The sequence below is a fragment of the Pan troglodytes genome, chromosome 10 (assembly GCF_028858775.2).
Source record: "Pan troglodytes isolate AG18354 chromosome 10, NHGRI_mPanTro3-v2.0_pri, whole genome shotgun sequence".
Classification (NCBI taxonomy): Eukaryota; Metazoa; Chordata; class Mammalia; order Primates; family Hominidae; genus Pan; species Pan troglodytes.
In genome coordinates, this window is record NC_072408.2 from 21,609,042 (window position 1) to 21,635,334 (window position 26,293).

At 39.1% G+C, this 26,293-nt stretch overlaps 1 protein-coding gene across 22 annotated transcripts in view; it reads left to right on the forward strand.

Moving 5' to 3' along the window:
• ATF7IP (activating transcription factor 7 interacting protein) overlaps positions 1–26,089 on the forward strand; it is a 132,490-nt gene extending 106,401 nt beyond the window's left edge. For all 22 annotated transcript variants that reach the window (XM_063786353.1, XM_063786361.1, XM_063786359.1 and 19 more), the window contains 5 exons: positions 3,751–3,829; positions 6,152–6,307; positions 8,835–9,017; positions 24,038–24,150; positions 25,492–26,089. In XM_063786353.1, the coding sequence (XP_063642423.1) occupies positions 3,751–3,829; positions 6,152–6,307; positions 8,835–9,017; positions 24,038–24,150; positions 25,492–25,911 (951 nt within the window). In that variant the 3' untranslated portion in view covers positions 25,912–26,089. The remainder of the gene's footprint in view (positions 1–3,750; positions 3,830–6,151; positions 6,308–8,834; positions 9,018–24,037; positions 24,151–25,491) is intronic.
• The last annotated feature ends 204 nt before the right edge of the window (positions 26,090–26,293 follow it).

Genomic DNA, 26,293 nt, shown 5'->3' on the forward strand with positions numbered 1-26,293 from the left:
TTAAGGACATCTTAACTGCCCTCTAATGCCTTGAAATCTGGCTACATATCTGACTTATTACCCTGCCCCTAATTAGTAGTGTTTTATGCTAAGTAAGCATCCTTATCTATTGAATAAATGCTAATAGTAAATGATGAGACAAAAGTTGCCATCAAGTTGCGTTTTTATGAAAAAAATGTGGTTATGAAAAGCATGAAAAAGCATGATTTTCATTTATAAATTAGTCACACATTTCTTTGTTATTTAGAAAATAAAAATTATACTAATTAGCAATCATTTATCAGCACCAAGTGAATATTCTGTCAATTGTTTGACCTTGTAGTTGCTATTGCCCAGCTTGAATGTGTGTAGGGATGTAGGTATATACGCATACCTATTTTCCCGCCTGCACCCCACCAGTAACTTTTGTTGCCCTTTCTTTCCTGAAACCACCCTGGTCCAGATCTTTCCCATTTTTCTTCACCTTGACTTCTTAATAACATTCAGCACCACTCAGTCTCCTTCCTTTTTGAAACATTAGTTTCTCTTGGTTTCCATGCCATTCACATGCTTTTGATTTTCCTCTACATCTCTTCTTGGGAGATCTCATTCACTCCTGGGATTCAGTTACTACATATACTCTTACGTCTGCCATATTTAAACCTCTAGTTCAAATCTCTGTTCATCTTCAGTCATCCATATATGTATATGAATGTATGCACACACACACACTATATTAATCTCTTCTCACATTGCTAAAATGAAATACCTGAGACTCAGTGATTTACAAAGACGAGGTTTAATTGGCTCATGGTTCTACAGCAGCATTTTTATGTTTACTGTTTGCAGGTTACTTTTTTCAGCTTTTTACTTTCAATCTGTGTCTTTATATTTAAAGTGAATCCGCAAGAGAAAAAAATCATATTTCTTGATTTGTTGCTGTGTTATCCCATCTGATAATCTCTACATTTTGGTCGGAGTTTTTAGACCGTTTATAGTTAATATAAGTATTGATAGGATTGTGTTTAGGTCTGCTATTTTGCTATTTGTTTTCTATTCATTTCATCTGTTTTCTTTTTTTGTTGGTTTCTGTGTACCTTCTTTCCTGCTTTATTTTGTATCAGTTTTTTTTAAAGCATTCTGTCTTAATTCCTCTGTTAGCTTTTTAGCGCGTGCTCTCTCTCTGTATGTGTGTGTGTGTGTGTGTTTTAGGGGTTGTTCTAGCGTTTACAGTATGTATCTAATCTTAATTATAGGAACCTTGCAATTTTATGTGTACATTTACCTCCTTAATGAAGTTGCTTTCCTTAAATATGACGTTCATGTTTTCACATATATTGTGGTCTTGTTTGCACATATATTACATTGTTTTTAATCTTCATGTTGTAGATCTCTAAATATATTGTTTTTAATTTTTGCCTTATAGAATTTTAAAGAAATTAAGAACAGAAAATAGATATAGTCTTTAATATTTATCCTTATGTTTACCTTTTCTGGTCCTCTTCTTCCTATGATCCAAGTTGGTATTTCCTTTCAAACTGAAGAATGTCCTTAAGCTCATCTTTACAGTGTAGATCTGCTAGTGATACATTCTCTTGGTTTTTTAGTATCTAAGAAATGTACTTTTGTATCTTTTGTCTCCTTTTTTCAAGGAGAGCATCATTGGATATAGAATTCTTAAAGGGTTTTTTTTTTTTAAATTATCGGCACTTTGAATATGTTGTTCCAGTGTCTTCTTGCTTCCATAGTTTCTGACCAATAGTCAGCAGTTACTCTTTGCTCCTGTATAACATATAATTTGTTCTGTTTACTTTCAAAATTTTTCATTATTGGTTTTCAGTATTTGGACTATGATGTGTATAGTTATGATTTCTTAGTGTTTCTTCTGCTTGAGGTTTGTTGAACCTCTTGGATTTGTAAACTAATGTTTTCCACCAAATTTGGGAAGTTTTTGGTTATTATTCAATTTTTTCTTTAGATCTTTGTTTCTTCTCATTTAGGGTTTTGCTGAACTGTTTCTTATTGCACAAGTTTCAGGCGTTTTTCGTATTTTCTTCTGTTTTTCTTTGTGTCCTATGGACTAGAAAATTTCTATTGATCTAGCATCAATTTCATTTGAGTTTTTCCTGCCCCCTCCAATCTGCTTTTATGCCTACATTAAGCTAATTTTTATTTTAGTAATTATTTTTTCAGCTTTATTATTTCTTTTTTTTTTCCAGTTTCTTTTTCTCTTTTGAAATTTCCTGTTTTTGCGTTCATTATTATTATATTTAATTCTTTGAATGTTTTTTTTTTTTTTTGAGATGGAGTCTTGCTCTGCCACCTAGGCTGGAGTGCAGTGGCGCAATCTCAGCTCACTGCAACGTCTGCCTCCCAGGTTCAAGCGATTCTCCTGCCTCAGCCTCCTGAGTAGCTGGGACCATAGACACCCACCACCATGCCTGGCTAATTTTTGTATTTTTAGTAGAGATGGGGTTTCACTATATTGGCCAGGCTGGTCTCAAACTCCTGACCTTGTGATTTGCCTGCCTTAGCCAACCAAAGTACTGGGATTACAGGCGTGAGCCACTGCTCCTGGCTTTAAACATATTTTTAATAGCTACTTTCGAGTCTTTATCTGCTGGATGTAATATCTGGCTCTGCTTAGAGTCAGTTTGTATTGACTTAATTTTTCGTCCTAAGTTAGTTCCACTTTTCAAAGCTGGACCTTAATGATAATATGTTGTAGTGAAAGATTATTTTACATTTGTTGATGATTTTTGGGATCTTTTAGTTTGGGATTTTATAGATTTTTGGTGTTTGTAAATAACCCATTTTCTGTGAAATCATTATTGTAGAAAGATTTATAAGAATGAGAATTGCATTATTGTCTTGGGATTGGGCCTGGATATTATAAAGTCAAGGCGTTATTTTCTTTAATTTCTCAACTTGAGTTTCGCAGATGAAAACCTTTATCATTTGGAATTGATCTCAGTATAATATATCAAAGTAAATTGTGATTATCAGTTATTAAGCAATTGCCATGTATCATATATGGTGTTAAGCACCTTATATACACATTTGGATTAATCCTAACAATAGCCTCAATATTCAAATATTGGAAATTGAGATAATTACCCATCTGAATCAGGTAGCTAATAAGTTAGAACTGTAAGACACACTGACTTCAGAGTCCTGGCTCTTTAGGTTTATGTCGTCTTACCTTCCTTTTTGGTTGCTGTCATGTGGTTTTAAAGGTTTTTCTTATAATCCTAATATTTCTCATGATTTTGGATGATGGGTTACTGGTCAGCTTGGATGTGCAGTTAATAGCATAGCATACCATATGATTTCATAGTATACCATACCATTTTTTTAGGGCAAAAATTTAGATTATTTTCTATAACCCAATTCTAGCTTTAATGATTGCCTTTGGTGTTGTGGTAGATTAATATTGATAATTTAGAGTAGTATTGATCAACATTTTAAATGTCACAAAATGAATAGTGTTTGTGTTTAATCTTATTTGCTCTATGCAACAGATAGCTTAGTTTTTTTAAGAAAACGTCTTGAATTTCTTTTGAAAATTATATTTCATATAGTAGATGTTTAACACATGAGTATCCTGGGACATTTGTCTGACAAACTCTCTTTATTCAGGTACAGCCATTTAGGGGTCCAGATTGAACCAGGTTACTCATTAGTCTCATTTTACCTCACTTATCATCTCATTTTTTAACACGTATATCTGCCAGAGTTTTCTTTGTAAAATGTAGAAGTTTTGTTTTTCAGAGTGGAAAAGCCACTGGCAGTGATTCAAGTGGTGTCATTGATCTCACAATGGATGATGAAGAGAGTGGAGCTTCACAAGGTACTTCAATAGTAATTGTACTAAGCAACGTTTTGATACCATTTTTTTTGTCTTAATACAGTACAGTATTCTACAAAGACAGATGTTTACGGCATTATGCTTGGTTTATTTGTGTTCTTTTTGGAATGGAAGTTTTTTAGATTAGAATTTTAAAATTTGGCCAGGTGCAGTGTCTCACACCTGTAATCCCAGTGCTTTGGGAGGCCAAGGCAGGAGGATCGAGGCAAGAGGTCAGGAGTTTGAGACCAGCCCGGGCAATGCGGTGAAACCCCGTCTCTATAAAAAATTTAAAAATTAGCTGGGTGTGATGGCATGTGTCTGTGGTCCCAGCTGCATGGGAGGCTGAGGCAGGAGGATAGCTTGAGCCTGGGAGGTTGAGGCTGCCGTGAGCTGTGTTTATGCCACTGCATTCCATCCTGGGTGACAGAATGAGGCCCTGTCTCAAAAAAAAAAAAAAAAGAATAGAATCAAATCTTAAATGAGTATGAACAATGTGTAGAGGAAAACAGCAATTAAGAGAATATTGTAATTTTTGGAGTACCTCTGTTTTTGTATCTGTTATTTCACTTGATCCTTGCAAAAAAAATCCTGTAATACTCATTTTAGACTTGAGGAAACTTGTTAGCCTTAGAGAAAACAATTCAGACTCAGTAAGGGTCTTGGGAGTAAAATCCAGCTCTTCTGTCTCTACATTAAATGTTCTTTTTCTCTCTCTGTTTATGTTTCAGTGTAGATACTGTATATATATGTATTCATTTAATTTTGGTCATTTGAATTAATTTCTTTTATCTAGCATTATATAAATAAAAATAGAAGTAATTTTTAAAAACGTTCACATCCAAAATAATAATGTTCTGAGTTATAATATTTAGAAACTGTAAACCATATTCCTAGTTATTCTGCAGTGTTAATAGGTGTTTCATGAATATAAAGTTCCATGGTTAAGTATGTTTGGAAAATGCTGAGTTTAAAGTTAAATTGATTTTTTTCTTAATGCAGACTTCTCTGAGCCTTTACTATGCTAATTTATAATGTAAATCTCCAAGAATGATTTAAGATATAAAGTATTTCTCAAACTTACTTGGCTGTGCAAAATAACATTCAGCTACATATCTATAAAACTGGTGATTATTGCACATGGAAAATATAATATCATGTGCTGAGTTACTTCTTATTATCTTAAAGACATTACTTTTTTCTTAAACACCCAAATATTTTAAAAATAATATTTTGGGGAATCAGTCTAGTTGAGCTTTGGAAAACAAAAGTTAAATAGCTGTACAACTGATTATATGACAGTAAAGTCGGTTTTGTTATTTAAAACTGAATTGAGAAATGTATGCCATCCTTCATCCGGGTTGAACTCAAGCCAGTATGATTATTCTTTAAAAGTTTCAAATTATCTCTATTGCTTTCACTAATTTTTAATAGACAGCCATGACTATTATAATGGATCCCTAAAGAAAAAAATAAATACAGGTTTTTGAGAGGACACAGGTAGGCTTAATTCTGGATTAAAAAGTAAAGTCCTAAAAGTTTGTTTTCAGTGCTCTCACCATTTCCCTAGCATCCATGCCTCATGGGGTCTTTTTGTTGCCCCACCTTTGGGTCTGTCTCAAATTCTCACATTCCTAAAGTACACTGTTTTCCAATGGCATTAAAATATCCATTGTTAAAGCCTTGGGTTTTATTTACATTTAGTGTGGAATTCTATAGGACAGAAATTGATGGGGATTATTTTGGATAGAAGGACTTTTGGGTCACAATCTTCATAGTGGTTTCCTGTTTTTAAGAGTTTTTTCTGAGATGCAAATATTTATTTCATAGGCTATTGAAGACCTTTTTTGAGATTAGTCATTCTTTGACTATTTTAAAGACTATATAGTGATGATAAGCAACTATCTGTTATCAAAGAACCTAAATAATTGTAGTAATTGAAATCCAAGATCACAGTGAAAACTCATCAGTTTATAGATATTTGTCTAGAAGAGTGTTCTTCCTATAGGTAGGTAGATTATATATTTATGCAAGTAATGAGTTATTCTAGTTGACATATTGTACTGATTTACAAGTAAGATTATTTCTGAATTTCTGTAAACGTGAATTTGAATCTGTGATAGAACCACCAGCAAATTACATATGCTCTTAACTCAGTTTTCAAATCAGCAAAAATACACGTAAGTAAAATGGAAATAAATTATTCTCTTAGAGGTAAATGTGACACCCAAGTGGCAAGCAAAAGTAAAATTTGTCCATAGAGGAAAGACTTGTATTTCCTAATTTTTTTCTTGTCAGTCATAATATTTCACTTTTAACTAACAGACCCCAAAAAACTAAATCACACTCCTGTATCAACCATGAGTTCTTCTCAGCCTGTGTCACGACCATTGCAACCCATACAACCAGCACCGCCTCTTCAACCATCTGGGGTGCCAACAAGTGGACCATCTCAGACCACCATACACTTACTACCTACAGGTAAATTTGTTGAATCATTGAGTAGAAGCTTTGGTTTTGCCTGTAGAGAACTATGACTATGGAGTTAAGTGGAAAGATAAGACAGAAAATTAATATTCATCTTGTTAATTTGAGGACTACAGTGCATGTCCTTTTGAAGGCAGTATAACTTAGTTTTGCTGACTGTCTTAAGCAGCAGCACTGGTAAAGAATGATTTTAAAGAAAAGTATATATTTATTTACTTAACATTATATAAATAAAAGTGGAGGTAATTTTAAAAAGCATTCACATCCAAAATAATAATATTCTGAGTTATAATATTTAGAAACTGTAAACCATATTCCTAGTTATTCTGCAGTGTTAACAGGTGTTTCATGAATACAAAGTTCCATGGTTAAATATGCTTGGGAAATGCTGAGTTTAAAGCTAAATTGATTTTTTTCTTGATGCAGACTTCTCTGAGCCTTTACTATGCTAATTTATAATGTAAATCTCCAAGAATGATTTAAGATATAAAGTGTTTCTCAAAGTTACTTGGCTGCGCAAAATAATGTTCACCTAATATCTATAAAACTCTGGTGATTACTAATGCATGTGGAAAATAATACTATTCTGAGTTACATTCTTGAGACCAGCCTGGGCAACACAGTGAAACCCCGTCTCTACAAAAAATTTAAAAATTAGCAGATTTGTCATCTGCCACAGCAAATGTTCTGTAAATGGCAGAAATGACTGTAGTTTCTCTGGAAGGGATGGATATGACTTATTCTGAGTGTAACCAAGAAGTTATAACTGACTGATCAAACAACAATTTTTAGATGTGTCTTATCTTGAAATAGCTTTAACTAGTCTAACACTACCACCAGGAATCATATGCTTGCTACCTTTCAAGAAGCTGTAAATTCAAAAATTTCAAGATTTAGCCTGTATCTCCTAAACTGTTCAGAAACCAATCAACATGGTTTGTCTTCTGTATAGCAGTCCATTGCTTGAAGATTTATCTGCACAGTACTTACATAAGTACTCTTCTCATTAAGGAAAACATTGAATTTAAGTGGGGTTTTATCCAGTGAAATTTATACTTAAAACACCAGATATCTTGTAGGAATCAGGATATTTTCCATAGTGATTTAGCAAACTATTTGTTAATTAACCTTTGAGTTATGAAATTATTGTTGATGCAGCAAATGTGTGGTTGTTTTGGTAGGGACTGTTTAGATTTGTTGAATTTCAGAATCTTAGATGCTTATGCAGACTTTCCTATCAGTTAAAATAAATTTTACCTTGTTGGCATTTCCAGGCAAAAGAATGTGCCTATGTGACTTTATTTCTGGTGTGTAGATTTTATATTGGTTCTCATATTTCAATACCATTGTTCTATCTAAATAGGCAGTTATAAGTAAGTTCAACCTTGGGAGCTGTATTATCTGTCTTTCTTTACATTTATACAAAGTTATAATGACAGTCATCAAAATTAGATATTTTGGAAGGAAATGTCATTATTCAAACCCATGGGCAGTGTAGATTATGGAATGGGGAGTAAAGAGATGAAAAAATAAATGTTCTTTCTTGTGAATACTTTCTTCTTTCTTCCTGTTTCTGAAGACTCACATTGAAAGTTAGTATCTGTAAAGACTGAAGAGTCTTTAGTAAAGAAACCGTTTTATCTTTGTTATAGCCAGTACTTTCCTCCAACTTTATTTTTTTATAGGACCCATTTTTTCCATAAGAAAGTAGATTGATTTGTTACTTTTTATTATATAGTTACTGTGTGGTCATTTGTAAGATATGATTCTAATTCAGAGAGTTGTTAACAAGAAAGTGTCACTAAAAATCATTATTATAGATACATGCTGTCAGTGAATGTTTATGACTCATTTTTTGATAAATATTTATTAACATTACTCAAAGTATTAATGCTTTCTGGAACATACAATAGGAGGAATACCAGAGTAGAGAAGGGAGAAGTCTGTTGTTTAATGGATTTTATTTACTGTTTTAAAAAAAGATAGATTGGTTCAGCTAAACAAAATGTGAATTATAATGGTCAAAGAGATAGGTTGGCTCACTTGAAAAATAAATGTGAATTAACAATAGCCGGTCAGTTTCTTGATCTTTGGGAATACAAAAATACTCTTTTGGATTTACACCCCCTTGGTAGAAGGCCGAGAGGGCTTATGATTCTACTTTGCTAAGAACAATTAAAATTAGGAGGTTTTTCTCTTTTAAGTCACTCCTGTGGCATCATACTCTTAATTCTGCACCTTTTTAAAAAATCTTCACATTGCTTATTATCTGGTCAAACCAGAGTGGGAAGGGAATTGGATGTGGTGGAGATGTTCTTTGCCTCTGAAGCTTGGATTTTAATATTATTAATGTTTATTGGCCCTATCATTTTTATCTTAGAAGATCATAAAAGGAGACTGTTATTTCTGTTTCTGTCTTTATTAGTTAATTAGATTTTATGCAAAGATAACTGCCATTTAATACTGTTTGCTTAACGTAGAATTTACTGTATTCTTAATATCTTTTTCTGCCTTGCATTAGCTCCAACTACCGTGAATGTAACACATCGTCCAGTAACTCAGGTGACCACAAGACTCCCTGTACCAAGAGCTCCTGCAAACCACCAGGTGGTTTATACAACTCTTCCTGCACCACCAGCTCAGGCTCCCTTGCGAGGAACTGTTATGCAGGCTCCTGCTGTTCGGCAGGTCAATCCCCAAAATAGTAAGACATTTTTCTTGTATATAGCCCCAAGATACATGTAGTTCTCTTCAGCATTTAGTTGGAATGGCATATAATAATGTTAAATTTTGCAAAAATTTCTTATAATGTCATATTAAAAGTATTGTTATAAGTTCAAGAGATCTGTACTACAACATAGAAACTATAGTATAGTTAAAATCAATGTAGTATATTCTTGAAAATAGCTGATAGAGCAGATTTTAAGTATTGTCACCACACACAAAAAAGGTAAGTATGTGAGATCATGCATATGTCAGTTAGCTAGATTTAGCCATTCTGCCGTGTATGCATATTTCAAACATGTTGTATACCATAAATATATATAATTTTTGTCAATTAAAAAATAGTTTTCAAAAAAGAAATGGCAGTATAACCAAAACTAATCTATTATTATTTTTCTTCCCTTAGGAGAGTCAAACAGAGAAAATTGTTGATGTATACTAGTTGATTTGTGCTCTGAGTGTTGTCTTTAATTTAACTTTATTTATGGCCAGTATTAGTATAGTACACAATTTGATACTGGTATATTCTCTACTCTATTAAGAAACACCTTACCTAGTTAGAGCGGGAATGGTCAATTGTGATTTTCCCCAGATGATGGAAATCATGGTAAAGGATAGCCTTCAATGAGAGTCTTAAAGATATGGAAAGTGGCTGAGAAAAGAAGGGAAAATGTTAAAGAAAGCTTGTAGTTTCTTGTATATATCATATATTAGTTACATACATATGTTACATATATGTTACATGCATGTTACATATGTATATGACATTTTAAAATTATATATTAACCACGTATATAAGCAGTAGTAGAATATATCACATAAACACAAGCTTATATAAAAGGTATATTTAAAGTAAAGAAAAATAAAATGAACTACATATGAACTCTTCATCAGGTTAAGAAGTAGAAAATTTTCAGTATCCTGTAAGTGGTCTTGTATTCCTGTCTTGACTACATCCCTTTTCCTTTCCATCAAAGGTAACCACTGTTCCTACTTTTCTATTAGTCATTCTGCTTTTCTTTATGATTTTGCCACCAAAATTGATATCATTTAAACATACTAGGGTTCTCTAGAGGACAGAACTAACAGGATAAATAGATATATAAAGGGGAGTTTACTAAGTATTAACTTACATGATCACAAGGTCCCTCAATAGGCTGTCTGCAAGCTGAGCAAGGAAAGCCAAACTGAATCCCCAAACTGAAGAATTTGGAGTCCAGTGTCGAAGGGCAGGAAGCATCCAGCACAGGAGAAAGATGTAGGCTGGAAGGCTAGCCAGTCTCTCCATTTCATGTTTTTCTGCCTGCTTTGTATTCATTGACAGCTGATTAGATTGTGCCCACCAGATTAAAGGTGGATCTGCCTTCTCCAGCCCATTTTCTGCCTGCTTTGTATTCATTGACAGCTGATTAGATTGTGCACACCAGATTAAAGGTGGATCTGCCTTCCCCAGCCCACTGACTCAAATGTTAATCTCTTTTGGCAACACCCTAACAGACACACCCAGGATCACTATTTTGTATCCTTCAATCAAGTTGACATTCAGTGTTAACCATCACAAGTCCACCCCTTGTCAACTTGAATCCATACACATCTCCTCAGATCATACATATTCTTCAAATAAAGAGAGTAATAAGGCCATAATTAAACCTAACATAATACAACTATCCTTTGTACAACCGGAAACACACCAATCCCCAAGCCAAATACTATTACATAAAGTTAACAATACTTAAATGTTGATAGGAAGTCAATAAATCTTATGTTACATGATGAAGGAAAAGGAAATAAAGATATTTTCTTGTACAAGTGTATACATGCACAAACATGTTTTTAGCAAAAGAAGGAGGAAATACTCATGACAATTACAGTCCCTGAGTTGGCAACTGGTCACATGGTCCTGGCTGGTATTGATGACTACCTTCTTCTACTACCCATTCTGTGTTCTCTTTGCCTTCAGCAAGCACCTCAGCTGGTCGTGGTTTATTCCTGGTGGAATGACCCAAACCTTCATTCTTGAGTATTTTTATTGCTGCCTAAATTGAGCTATTATAATTTCCTATTGGCCTTAATCACAGGGCATGGTAATACTAAGAGACACCCTAATGGATCTCCTGTATTCCATGCATACTCTTCCTTACCTCCACTGTGGAGCAGTAGACTAACTTCTTCTTGGTAGTCCGGGACAGTCACCACAACCAACACTAACTCCTTCATTAGCCTGTTGACTTAAAGGTAAGAGGATCCCAAAGTGTCCAGGTGGCATTCTTAAGTTCCAGTTTAATGGAATCATTTTGTCTCCTGGTGGGAGCGTTCCTCCCTCTGGAACTAAGACCTCTAGGCCAGCAGAAAGTAATGTCGCAGGAACAGGAAGCAAAAATTTTGCTAGTGGATCCCTAGGGGTGAAGGTGAGTGGTGCTACTTCCACTTCCACCCCCTGATTCCTGGACCCATGAATCCTGGCTATGGGAGAAACAGCACCATATATATTGGATGCTGATTCAGAGCATACACGGCCTTCTGGAGAACTTTGCCCCAGCCCTGCAAAATACTGTCACCTGGTTGGGGTTGTAATTGTGACTTCAAAAGGCCATTCCTTTTGAATGCTTCAGGACAAAGGGGAACATGGTAAGACCAGTGGATCCCATGAGAACGAGCCCACTGCTGCACTCCTTTAGCCATAAAATGAGTGCTTTGGTCAGAGGCAGTGCTGTGTGGAATGCCATGACGGTGGATAAGGCATTCTGTGAGTCCATGGATAATAGTCTTGGCAGAAGCATTGTGTGCAGCATAGGCAAACCCGTATCTGGAGTAAGTGTCTATTCCAGGGAGGACAAACCTCTTCCCTTTCCATGATGGAAGATGTCCAGTATAATCAACCTGCCACCCGGTAGCTAGCTGATCACCCCGAGGAATGGCGTGCTGTATCGAAGGCTCAGTATTGGTCTCTGCTGCTGGCAAATTGGGCACTCAGCAATGGCCATAGTCAGGTCAGCCTTGGTAAGTGGAAGTCCATGTTGCTGAGCCCAGGCATCACCTCCATTACTGCCACCATGGCTACTTTGTTCATGGGCCCTTTGGGTGATGACAGGGGTGGCTGGGGAAAGAGGCTGAGTGGTGTCCACAGAACAGGTCATCCTATCAACTGGATTATTAATATCCTCCTCTGCTGAGGTCACCCGTTGGTGAGCACTCACAAGGGATACAAATATCTTCATAGTTTTTGTTACAACCCATAAATATATATAATCATGCATCTGGCCATCTACCCTTCCAAGCAAAGTGCACAACTAGGTGTGCTGCTTGAAGTTCTGCCAACTGGGAAGATTTCCCTTCACCGGTGTCCTTCAGGGATGTCCTAGAAAGGGGCTGTAGTGCTGCAGCTGTGCACTTTACAGTGGTGCCTGCATATGGTGCAGAACCATCTGTGAACCAGGACCTAGTCATCTGTTCCGCTGTCAAGTGATCATAGGGACCCCTGTGAGGCCATCAGTACAGGCTGGGGAAGAGAACGCAGGGTGACAGGAGTGGAGATATGGGCATTTGAGCCACTTCCTCATGTAAATTACTTGTGCCTTCGGAACCTGTTTGAGCCCAATCACATTTATACTGCTTCCATTTGATGATGGAATGCTGCTGTGCATGACCCACTTTATGGCTAAATGGGTCAGAAAGCACCCAGTTCATGATAGTCATCTCAGGTCACATGGTGACTTGATGACCCATAGTCAAATGTTCAGTTTCCACCAAAGCCCAGTTAACAGGCCAAGAGCTGTCTCTCAAAAGGAGAGTAGTTACCTGCAAAAGATGGCAGGGCCTTGCTCCAAAATCCTGGAGGCCTCCACTGTGATTCATCTATGGGGTCCTGCCAAAGGCTCTCACAGCATCCCTCTCTGCCCCTCACACCTCAAGCACCATTGAATCTGCTGGGTCATATGGTCCAAGTGGCAGAACAGCTTGCTCAGTAGCATGGACCTGTTGCAGAGCCTTCTCCTGTTCTGGACCACACTCAAAACTGGCAGCCTTTCAGGTCACTTGATAAATGGGCTGGAGTAACACACCCACATGAGGAATGTGTTGTCTCCAAAATCTAAATTGGCCCACTAGATGTTGTGCCTCTTTCTTGGTTGTAGGAAGGGCCAGATGCAGCAACTAGTCTTTCACCTTAGAAGGCCCCACACCACTGGACCCTAGAAATTTTACTGAGGTAGAAGGTCCCTGCATTTAGTTGGATTTATTTCCCATCCTATGGCACACAAATGTCTCATCAATAAGTTCAGTGTTTTTGCTGCTACTTGCTCACTTGATCCAATCAGAATAGTGTCATCAGTGTAATGGACCAGTGTGATATCTTCCAGGAGCAAAAACCGATCAAGGTCTCTCTGAATAAGATTATGACACAAAGCTGGAGAGTTGATACACCCCTGAGGTAAGACAGTAAAGGTATATTGCTGTCTTTGCCCACTGAAGGCATATTGCTTCTGGTGGGCCTTATGGACAGAAATGGAGAAAAAGGATTTGTCAAGTCAATGGCTGCACACCAGGTACTAGGAGATGTGTTAATTTTCTCAAGGAATGAAACCACATCTGGTACAGCAGCTGCAATTAGAGTCACCACTTGATTAAGCTTACAGTAATCCACTGCCATTCTCCATGATCCATCTGTCTTCTGCATAGGCCACATGGGAGAATTGAATGGGGATGTGGTGGCAAGCACCGCCCCTGCATCTTTCACGTCCTTGATGGTGGCACTAATCTCCTCAGTACCTCCAGGTATGGGATACAGTTTTTGATTTACTATTTTTAGAGGCAGCTCTAATGGCTTCCGTTTGACCTTTCCCACCATAGTAGCCCTCACCCTACCAGTCAAGGAGCCAATGTGGTGGTTCTGCCAGCTGCTAAGTATGTCAGTGCCAATTATGCATTTTGGCACTGGGGAAATGACCACAGGATGAATCCAGGAATCCACTGGACCCACTGTAAGTCAGACCTGAGATAAAATTCCATTAATTATCTGACCTCCATAAGCCTGTACTTTAACTGGAGGACCACAATGATGCTTTGGGTCTCCTGGGATCAATGTAAGCTCAGAACCAGTGTCCAGTAGTCCCTGAAATGTCTGATCATTTCCCTTTCCCCAGTGCACAGTTACCCTGGTAAAAGGCCAGAGATCTCCTTGGGGAAGGATGGGAGAAAGATTCACTGCATAAATTGTCAGGAATGTAGTGGGGTCTTTCCTCAAGGGGACCAGGCCTCCCCTTCATTCAAGGGGTTCTTGGTCTGTAAACTGGCTCAAGTCTAGAGATTGATTGAGGGGTTATAATTCTCTTTTTATTATTCAATTTAGTCTTTTGTTCCATTGACCTAGAAGTTTTTTGGTTGTATAAATTAAGTAGGAATGCAGTAGGCTTCCCATCAGTTTCATCTCTAGGAACACTGTGATTAATTATCCAATGCTAGAGCTCTATACAAGTCGGACTCTTCTAACTGCCACTTTGCCTCTGCTGTCCATTACGGTAGCTACACCCACGTTGCCTTTGACAGTTCAGCGCCGCCAGTTGGCCCCTGCCAACTTAGGATCCAGTTATTTCCATTGTATTTAAATTTTGTAGTTCAGTGACTACAGTTCCCACCGTTAGATCTGACATACAGAGACGAGCAATTAGAGGGCTCTTCAAAGATACAAGTGCTGCCCTCACAAATCTGTTTCGCAAGGCATTGGTCAAGGGTATATCTTCTGGACCCTCCCAGCTGGGATGACTAGCTCTAAAGTGACTGATTCACTCTACCATCCCAATCTCCTTAGTCTTTGGATCCCTTCCTCTACATTAACCAAGGGAGATAAATCATTTCCAGCTCACTCACAGTGTGCCATCTTTTAATCCTTATTTCAACTAACCAAGCAAATAATCTATTAGAACCTTTTTTTTTTAACTCCCTGAGCTGCAACATTAAATGCAGAGTCCCTACTTAGTGGGCCCAAATCAAGAAATTCAGCCTGATCCAACTTTGTTCCTTCCATCATAATCTTATACCCTTAATATCCATTCCCATGCCTGTTCTCTAGATTTCTGTTTATGTAAATTAGAGAACTCAAAACAGTTCTCTGAGTGTAGCATACCTCCTTATAGGTCACACCTTCAACCTCACCTCTAGGGGCCCACCAGTACTTTAGTGTAGTTATACATCTAGAAGCAAAGAGAGGTGTTTGGAGGGGCTCCTGAGAAGAGTCAACATTGTCTTGCCTGGCAACTGCCTCAGAGGAGGCCATCACTGTTGCCTCACATATCACAGGCTTTATTTCCTCAGACAAAGTTGGAAAAACTGATGGCAGCATGGATCAGGGAGGGTACGTTGCCCTCACTGGGTGTAGGGAAGCTGTTCCAATCAATACCCTCACTTTAACTGTAGACACCTGGTGAGTCTGGTACATGTCTCTTTTGTTGTAGGTTAGCCAATTGTGTCTGTTTTTCTACAATTTCAGCTCTTTCTCTATAGGAGATAACTGTCTCTCACTCAAGGCAATCTTAGCAGATTTCAGGCTCAGTATTTGCTTCAGAAGCCAGGAGACAGAATCCCTGAGTTCATCATTTTCTTTTATCACTTTGTCCACTGAACTTAGGAGGAACCGACCAGTTTCATTATGTTCCTTGGTTCTCCACATATGGTCCAAGGTATCGTGTATAGAGTCCCTAAACTTGCCTCTCACAAGTGGTGATTCAGGAGTGTCAAATGCATTTATTTTGCATAACTCTCTAAACAGTTCATGCCAGGTACTATCAGTGTTCTTTATACTACTAGAAGTAGAGTCCTTAGCATTTGTGGGTCTAATCATATTAAGCAGCCAACTCCAGAAACCCCAAAATCAATTAAAGAACTCCATCCTTAATATTCGGTTCTTCTAGACCCCCAATCCTGGTACCAAAATCTGAATTAGGGTTCTCTAAAGGGACAGAACTAATAAGATGGACACACACACATGCACACACACACATATCCTATAAATTTATAGATATAGTATATTTTTATATATATCTATAGTATAAAGAGTAGTTTATGAAATATTAACACGATCACAAGATCCCACAATAGTCTATCTGCAAGCTTAGGAGCAAGGAAAGCTAGTCTGACACCCAAAAACAGAGGAACTTGGAGGCCGATGTTTCAGGGTAGGAAACATCCAGCACAGGAAAAAGATGTAGGCTGGGAGGCTAAGGCTAAGCCTGTCTCTCCTTTTCACGTTTTTCTGCCTGCTTTATATTTGTTGGCAGCTGATTAGATTGTGCCCGGCAGATGAAGGGTGGATCTGCCTTCCCCAGCCCACTGACTCAAATGTTAATCTCTTTTGGCAACACCCTCACAGACACACGCAGGGTTAATACTTTGTGTCCTTCAATCCAATCAAGTGACATTTAGTATTAACCATCACAAGTCTACCGCTTGTCAACCTGAACCAATATACATCTCCTAATATCATACGCAGCCTTCAAATAAAGAGAGTAATAAGGCCATACTTATGCCTAACATAATACAATTATCCTTTGTACAACCAGAAGCGCACCAATCCCCAAGCCAAATACTATTACATAAAGTTAACAATACTTAAATGTTGATAGGAAGTCAATAAATCTTATGTCACATGATGAAGGAAAAGGAAATAAAGACATTTTGTTTGTACAAGTGCATACATGCACAAACATGTTTTTAGCAAAAGAAGGAGGAAATACTCATGACAATTACAGTCCCCATTTCTGCAACTGGTCACATGGTAGTAGCTGGTATTGATGACTACCTTTTTCTACTACCCATTCTGTATTCTCTCTGCCTTCAGCAAGCACCTCATCTGGTAGTGGTTTTACTCCTGGTGGAGTGACCCCATCCTTCATTCCTGAGGGGTCTGGGCCATTTTTAGTGCTGCCTAGATTGGGCTGTTATAGTTTCCTGTTGACCTCAATCACAGGGAATGGTAATACTAACAGACGCCTTAATGGATCTCCTGTATTCCATGTATACTCTTCCTTACCTCCATTGTGGAACAGTAGACTGATTTCTTCTTGGCAGTCCGGGACAGTCACCACAGCCAACACTAACTCCCTTGTTAGCCTGTTGACTTAAAGGTAGGAGGATCCCAAAGTGTCCAGGTGGCAATCTTAAGTTCCAGTTTAATGGAATCATTTTGTCTCCTGGTGGGAGCGTTCCTCCCTCTGGAACTAAGACCTCTAGGCCAGCAGAACGTAATGTCGCAGGAACAGGAAGCAAAAATTTTGCTAGTGGATCCCTAGGGGTGAAGGTGAGTGGTACCACTTCCGCTTCCACCCTCTGATTCCTGGACCCATGAATCCTGGCTATGGGAGAAACAGCACCATATATTGGACGCTGATTCAGAGCATACATGGCCTTCTGGAGAATTTTGCCCCAGACTTGCAAAGTATTGTCACCTAGTTGGCATTGTAATTGTGACTTCAAAAGGCCATTCCACCGTTCTGTAAATCCAGCTGCTTCAGGACAATGGGGAACATGGTAAGACCAGTGAATTCCATGAGCATGAGCCCACTGCTGCACTTACTCAGCCGTACAGTGAGTGCCTTGGTTAGAGTCAATGTTGTGTGGAATACCGTGGCATTCTGTGAGTCCATGGATAGTAGTCTTGGCAGAAGCATTGTGTGCAGCATAGGCAAACCCATATCTTGAGTATATGTCTATTCCAGGGAGGACAAACCTCTTCCCTTTCCATGATGGAAGAGGTCCAATATAATTAACCTGCCACCAGGTAGCTAGCTGATCACCCCGAGGAATGGCATGCCCGAGCGAGGGCTCAGTGTTGGTCTCTTCTGCTGGCAAATTGTGTACTCGGCAGTAGCCATAGTCACGTCAGCCTTGGTAAGTGGAAGTCCATGTTGCTGAGCCCAGGCATCACCTCCATTACTGCCACCATGGCTACTATGTTCATGAGCCCATTGGGCGATGACACGGGTGGCTGCGGATAGAGGCCGAATGGTGTCCACAGAACGGGTCATCCTATGGACTTGATTATTAATATCCTCCTCTGCTGAGGTTACCCATTGGTGAGCATTCACAGGGGATACAAATGCCTTCACAGTTTTTGACCACTTAAAGAGGTCCATGCCCAGAGCTCTTCCCCAAATTTCTTTGTCACCAATTTTGTAATGATGCTTCTTCCAAGTCCCTGACCATCCAACCAAACCATTGGCTACAGCTCATGAATCTATATAATCACACATCTAGCCATTTCTCTTTCTAAGCAAAGCACACAGCCTGATGCACTGCTCCAAGTTCTGGCCACTGAGAAGATGTTCCTTCACTGCTGTTCTTCAGGGATGTCCTAGAAAGGGACTGCAGTGCTGTAGCTGTGCACTTGCCGGTGGTGCCTGCATATGGTGCAGAACCATCTGTGAACCAGGACCTAGTCTTAATCTTCCACTGTCAAGTGATCACAGGGACTCCCCCTGAGGCCATTGGTGCAGGCTGGGGAAGACAAGGCAGGGTGTCAGAGGGGAGACACGGGCATTCGAGCCACTCCTCATGTAAATTACTTCTGCCTTCTGCACCTGCTCGAACCCAATCACATATATACCACTTCCATTCGATTATGGAATGCTGCTGTGCATGACCCACTTTATGGCTAAGTGGGTCAGGTCAGAAAGCACCCAGTTCATGATGGTCATCTCAGGTGACTTGATGACCCATAGTCAGAAGTTCAATTTCCACCAAAGCCCCTTTAACAGGCCAAGAGCTGTCTCTCAAAAGGAGAGTAGTTACCTGCAAAAGATGACAGGGCTTTGCTCCAAAGTCCTGGAGGCCTCCACCGTGATTCACCTATGGGGTCCTGCCAAAGGCTCTGACAGCATCCCTCTCTGCCCCTCACACCTCAAGCACCATTGAATCTGCTGGGTCCTATGGTCCAAGTGGCAGAACAGCTTGCCCAGTAGCACGGACCTGCTGCAGAGCCTTCTCCTGTTCTGGACCATACTTAAAACTGGCAGCCTTTCAGGTCACTTGATAAATGGTCTGGAGTAACACACCCAAATGAGGAATGTGTTGCCTCCAACATCCAAATAGGTCCACTAGACGTGTGCTTATTTCTTGGTTATAGAAAGGGCCAAAGGCAGCAACTAGTCTTTCACCTTAACAGGAATGTGTTGACAGGCCCCACATCACTGGACCCCTAGAAATTTTACAGAGGTAGAAGATCCCTGAATTTGGTCAGATTTATTTCCCATCCTCTGGCACACAAATCTCTCACCAATAAGTCCAGTGTTTTTGCTACTTCTTGCTCACTTGATCCAATCAGAATAATGTCATCAACGTAATGGAGCAGTGTGGTATCTTGCAGGAGCAAAAAGTGATCAAGGTCTCTCTGAATAAGATTATGACACAAAGCTGGAGAGTTGATACACCCCTGAGGTAAGACAGTAAAGGTATGTTGCTGTCTTTGCCCACTGAAGGCAAATTGCTTCTGGTGGGCCTTATGGACAGAAATGGAGAAAAAGGATTTGTCAAGTCAATGGCTGCACACCAGGTACTAGGAGATGTGTTAATTTTCTCAAGGAATGAAACCACATCTGGTACAGCAGCTGCAATTAGAGTCACCACTTGATTAAGCTTACAGTAATCCACTGCCATTCTCCATGATCCATCTGTCTTCTGCATAGGCCACATGGGAGAATTGAATGGGGATGTGGTGGCAAGCACCGCCCCTGCATCTTTCACGTCCTTGATGGTGGCACTAATCTCAGTACCTCCAGGTATGGGATTTAGTTTTTGATTTACTACTTTTTAGAGGCAGCTCTAATGGCTTCCGTTTGACCTTTCCAACCATAGTAGCCCTCACCCTACCAGTCAAGGAGCCAATGTGGTGGTTCTGCCAGCTGCTAAGTATGTCAGTGCCAATTATGCATTTTGGCACTGGGGAAATGACCACAGGATGAATCCAGGAATCCACTGGACCCACTGTAAGTCAGACCTGAGATAAAATTCCATTAATTATCTGACCTCCATAAGCCTGTACTTTAACTGGAGGACCACAATGATGCTTTGGGTCTCCTGGGATCAGTGTCAGCTCAGAACCAGTGTCCAGTAGTCCCTGAAATGTCTGATCATTTCCTTTTCCGCAATGCACAGTTACCCTGGTAAAAGGCCAGAGATCTCCTTGGGGAAGGATGGGAGAAAGATTCACTGCGTAAATTGTCAGGAATGTAGTGGGGTCTTTCCTCAAGGGGACCAGGCCTCCCCTTCATTCAAGGGGTTCTTGGTCTGTAAACTGGCTCAAGTCTGGAAATTGATTGAGGGGTCATCATTCTGTTTTTATTATTCAATTTCGTCTTTGTCCATTTGACCTAGAAGCTTTCTGGTTGTATAAATTAAGTAGGAATGCAGTAGGCTTCCTATCAGTTTCATCTTTAGGAATACTGTGATTAATTAGCCAATGCCAGAGATCTATACAAGTCAGACTCTTCTGATTGCCACTTTGCCTCTGCTGTCCATTATGGTAGCTATGCCCACGTTGCCTTTGACAGTTGAGTGCCACCACTTGGCCCCTGCCAACTTAGGATCCAGTTATTTCCATTATATTTAAATTTTGTAGTTGAGTGCAGTTCCCGCTGTTAGATCTGACATATAGAGTCGAGCAATTAGAGGGCTCTTCAAAGATACAAGTGCTGCCCTCACAAATCTGTTTCGCAAGGCATTGGTCAAGGGTATATCTTCTGGACCCTCCCAGCTGGGATGACTAGCTCTAAAGTGACTGATTCACTCTACCATCCCAATCTCCTTAGTCTTTGGATCCCTTCCTCTACATTAACCAAGGGAGATAAATCATTTCCAGCTCACTCACAGTGTGCCATCTTTTAATCCTTATTTCAACTGACCAAGCAAATAACCTACTAGAACCTTTTTTAACTCCCTGAGCTGCAACATTAAATGCAGAGTCCCTACTTAGTGGGCCCAAATCAAGAAATTCAGCCTGATCCAACTTTGTTCCTTCCACCATAATCTCATACCCTTAATATCCATCCCCATGCCTGTTCTTCAGATTTCTGTATATTTGAATTAAAGAACTCAAAACAGTTCTCTTTTGAGTGTAGCCTGCCTCCTCATAGGTCACACTCTCAACCTCACCTCTAGGGGCCCACCAGTACTTTAGTGTAGTTATACGTCTAGAAGCAAAGAGAAGTGTTTGGAGGGGCTCCTGAGAAGAATCAACATTGTCTTGCCTGGCAACTGCCTCAGGGGAAGCCATCACTCTTGCCTCACATATCACAGGCTTTATTTCTTCAGACAAAGTTGGAAAGGCTGATGGCAGCATGGGTCAGGGAGTGGATGTTGCCACTACTGGGGATGGGGAAGCTGTTCTTTCTGGCAAAAAAGCTTCATCAGAATTTACAAACTCAGTGTCCCCAGCTTCATCAGGGTACTTCTACACACCCCCATTCCAAGTTTCAGGGTCCCATTCTTTTCCAGTCAGTGCCCTCACTTTAACAGTAGACACCTGGCAAGGCTGTGCATGTATCTTCCATTGCAGGTCAGACACTCGCATGATAAGAGCTTGTGTCTGTTTTTCCACAACTTCAGCGCTCTCTCTACAGGAGGTAAGACTCTCATTCAGGGCAATCTTAGCAGTTTTGAGCCTTAGTATCTTCTTCTGAGGCTGAGAGACAGAATCCTTGAGTTCATCATTTTCTTTCATCACTTTGTCCACTGCACTTAGGAGCAACTGACCAGCTTCATTATGTTCCTTGGTTCTCCACATATGGTCCAAGGTATTATGTATAGAGTCACTAAACTCCTTGCTTCCCACAAGCAGTGAATCAGGAGTGTCAAATGCATTTATTTTGCATAACTCTCTAAACAGTTCACACCAGGGACTATCAGTGTTCTCTATACTATTAGAATTAGAGTTTTTAACATTTTTGGGTCTAATCACATTAAGCAGCCAACTCCAGAAACCCCAAAACCAATGAAAGAACTCCATCCTTAATATTCTGTTCCTCTGGACCCCATTCCTGGTACCAAAATCTGAATTAGGGTTCTCTAGGGGGACAGAGCTAATAGAATATATATATATATATATGTGTGTGTGTGTGTGTGTGTGTGTGTGTATGTATATATACACATGTTTCCTATATATAGTATTCATATAATATATACTATATATAAACTAATAGGATATATATTTTTTATATATTATATATGTATTAAACTAATAGGGTATATACATAAAATATATACCACATATAAACTAATTGTATATATACTTTATATCCTACTACTTTATATATACAGTATATCTTTTAATTATATATAAATATTAAATATATGTAAAATACTTTATAGTGAATGTTTATATATATAAAGGGGAGTTTATTAAGTATTAATTTACATAATCAGAAGTTCCCACAATAGACTGGGCATGGTAGCTCACGCCTGTAATCCCAGCAGTATGGGAGGCCAAGGCAGGCAGATCACTTGAGGTCAGGAGTTCGAGATGAGCCTGGCCAACATCGTGAAACCTCATCCCTACCAAAAATACAAAAATTGGCTGGGTGTGGTGGCACAAGCCTGTAATCTCATCTACTCGGGAGGCTGAGGCAGGAGAATCTCTTGAGCCCAGGAGGCGGAGGTTGCAGTGAGCCGAGATCATGCCACTGCACTCCAGCCTGGGCAACAGAGCCAGACTCTGTCTCAAAAAAAAAAAAAAAAAAAAAAGTTCCCACAGTAGGCTGTCTGCAAGCTGAGGAGCAAGGAAGCCAGTCTGAGTCCCAAAACTGAAGAACTTGGAGGCCAATGTTCCAGGGCAGGAAGCATCCAGCACAGGAAAAAGATGTAGGCTGGGAGGCTAAGGCTAAGCCTGTCTCTCCTTTTCACATTTTTCTGCATGCTTTATATTTTCTGGCAGCTGATTAGATTGTGCCCACCAGATGAAGGGTGGATCTGCCTTCCCCAGTCCACTGACTCAAATGTTAATCTCTTTTGGCAACATCCTCACAGACCCACCCAGGGTTAATACTTTGTGTCCTTCAATCTAATCAAGTTGACACTCAGTATTAACCATCACACATATGTTGTAGTTTTGCAAAATGTGACAGCAAGGGAAAATATAGCTATTTAAAGAAACACAGTAATGCTGTCATTTAGAAAATAAACTGATTGGAGTCCCTGGATCATAGTTTGGCTTCAACTCTCTCAAGTTTACAAGAGCGTTGTCTGGGAAAATTAATCAACAAGGTTAGAAATGAGTTCTGGGAAACTTGGCTCACTGTAGTCCAGGAACCAGGCCGAACTACAGCATGGGCCAGGTACTGAATAAATGGCAGGAGTATAGTTAGGGCAGTAGGTGGCTCTAAATTTTCTGTTTTTGTTTCCCTGGTATATGTCACAGCAGTTTTCTGTGGGGTGAAGTGAGTATCCTCAACCAAGGAGCTGGGCATGGAGAAAATGAGAGGAACCTCATTAATACATGGCAAGGATGACTTATTCTGGCTTTCTGTCCTGGTTGAAAAGATGAGACTGCAGAGACTTTTATGAAGATACTCCCAGTTTGTCTGTCTTTTGAGTCACACTGCTCCATTATGGCCATTTACCTTTTACATGTGGTACACAACCAGTGTTCTAGGATTTTTGTTCATAGTTCTCCTGGTAACGATCCATTTATTTCTCCCTGTGCTGGACCTCCTGTTGCTTGTGTCTCGTGTTTTTCTCTTTATTTTCTCACGTACTGGTGGCACATATTCTCCATTGACTATTTGAGAAAGGGTTTGTGGTAGTTAGAATTTTTTTTTAGTGCTTGCATGTAAGAAAGTTTTTTTATCCACAGGCTGATTGATAGCTTGGCTGAATACGAACAGGACCTCTAGGTTAGAAATATCTTTCCTTTCGAATCTTGAAAACATTGCTTCACTGCCTTCAAATATTTAATCAGTTTTCCACCAAATTTACAATAGAATTATCATTTTATCCTGTAATTTTTTTGTTTGTTTGTAGGTGTTACAGTTCGAGTGCCTCAAACAACCACATATGTTGTAAACAATGGACTAACCCTGGGATCAACAGGACCTCAGCTCACAGTGCATCACCGACCACCACAAGTGCATACTGTAAGTGTTGATGCTTGGTTTTGCAAAATTCTCAACTGTAGAGGTATAAAATATTATTGTATTTGGCATTTTTCTTTAAAGTGGTTATATCCAAGGGAAGTGTTAGGTCTTCCTGCTTTTTCAGAAGTTTATTTCTAAAAATTGATCTTACCATTATGAACAAATAGTTCCTAGGGATGATGATCATTTAGAATCATTGAGTTTGCTTGTGGTGTACAGTGTACAAAAACAGGCCCACAGTTGGGGTATGTGAAGTGAAATATAGACCATTTCTAATTCATAGCTAAATTAAAAAGGACATTTTTCATTTTTCCATGTGTTAATTTTATTCTTTCGTTCTAAACTATGCCACGTCTAACTGCTACATTGTCATCAATTAATTGTTCTAAAGAATCCAATGATATTGGGAATTCATTAGTTAAGAGGTAACAGAGATAACCAAAGATTTCTCCTTAGATTTAGCCTCCAAAACAATGTCACATTATCCTGTGACACAATTTTGTCAGTGTTTGACTGGTATGAAATATCATTATAATGATGATGATGTTCCAGTGTTAGAAAAGTCAATAGGACTTCCTAAAGTTAGAGTCATGTTTTTTCATCATCTGGCCTTAACCTACCTTTCCAGATTTTTCTTCATGTACCCTATGTCCAAGAAAAAGTTAATACTTGTTCTTGTCCATACGTCCCCTCACTTTACTGTCCACATGCCTTTGCTCATGCTTTATTTTTGGCTGAAAGGTACATGATTATTTCTGCATCTCTGGATCCTCCTTCACAGTTCAGTTTAAATATCACCTTTTTCGTGTAAATTGGCCAAGAATATAGTACACATTTAGTGTTAATGTGCTTATTTATAAGAATATGCTACTTACTGTCTTACATTGCAAAATAACTTAAAAATGAAAGTATATTTGTATTCTCCAATTTTATATGATCTTGGTTGCCATACATGATATTTAAAAACGTTACATCATACTGAAATGATAATCTGTAACATAGATAATTCAATCATAAATTATTTTGTTAGAAATAGATCATTATTTCCGTGTTCCTCAAAATGATGTTCCGTCAGCAGGGGCTTTTTATTTCCTAAGAAAAACTCAAAATATTTTAGGTCTAGGAAGTATAGTAGGAATAACCTCAGCATCATTGTTTGTAGCATGATTCATTACAAAACCCCAAATAGAACTTGCCAAATTTGATATGGTATTTGGTATTTCCTAGAATTCTTGATATAAAATGATACCTCTATGTATGTTCTCTAAGGTGTTTTAATTCTAACATTCTAAAATAGTTCTTTTTGCAATCATCATTAATCAGTGTGACCTGTTTCTTCAGGAGCCCCCACGCCCTGTGCACCCAGCACCCTTACCAGAAGCTCCACAACCACAGCGTCTGCCCCCAGAAGCTGCCAGCACATCTCTGCCTCAGAAGCCACACTTGAAGTTAGCACGAGTTCAGAGTCAAAATGGCATAGTACTGTCATGGAGTGTCCTGGAGGTGGATCGAAGCTGTGCCACTGTTGATAGCTACCATCTCTATGCTTACCATGAGGAACCCAGTGCCACTGTGCCCTCACAATGGAAAAAGATTGGGGAAGTCAAGGCACTTCCCTTGCCCATGGCATGTACTCTCACCCAGTTTGTATCTGGTAGCAAATACTACTTTGCAGTACGAGCCAAGGATATTTATGGACGTTTTGGGCCTTTCTGTGATCCTCAGTCAACAGATGTGATCTCTTCTACCCAGAGCAGTTAAACCTTGGAGCCTTTATATTTTCCTCTTTTAAAATTTCCACCTTTTGGTCTTGTTTTTAATCTTGTGCATGATACCCCATGTAAAATCCACCTTGTGCAAGATTTCTTGGACAGATGTGTGTATACACTACATTTGTTTATAACCAGAAGCAAAATAAACTCAGTCCACAAAGCTAGAATCTTTTCCTGGACAGTTTAGGCTTTGGGGTTTGGAAATGTAAATGTGTACCTTGCTTTAGTTTTGAGGCTGGGGAATATGTGTGGGTGTTTATGTGTGTTTTTCCTTATGTAGGTGTTATTGCATTGGAGTCTCCCATTTTTATTCTCAAATTTACCTCTTAAAGTACGAAGTAAGTAGATCAAAGGATTTGAGATGTGTAACT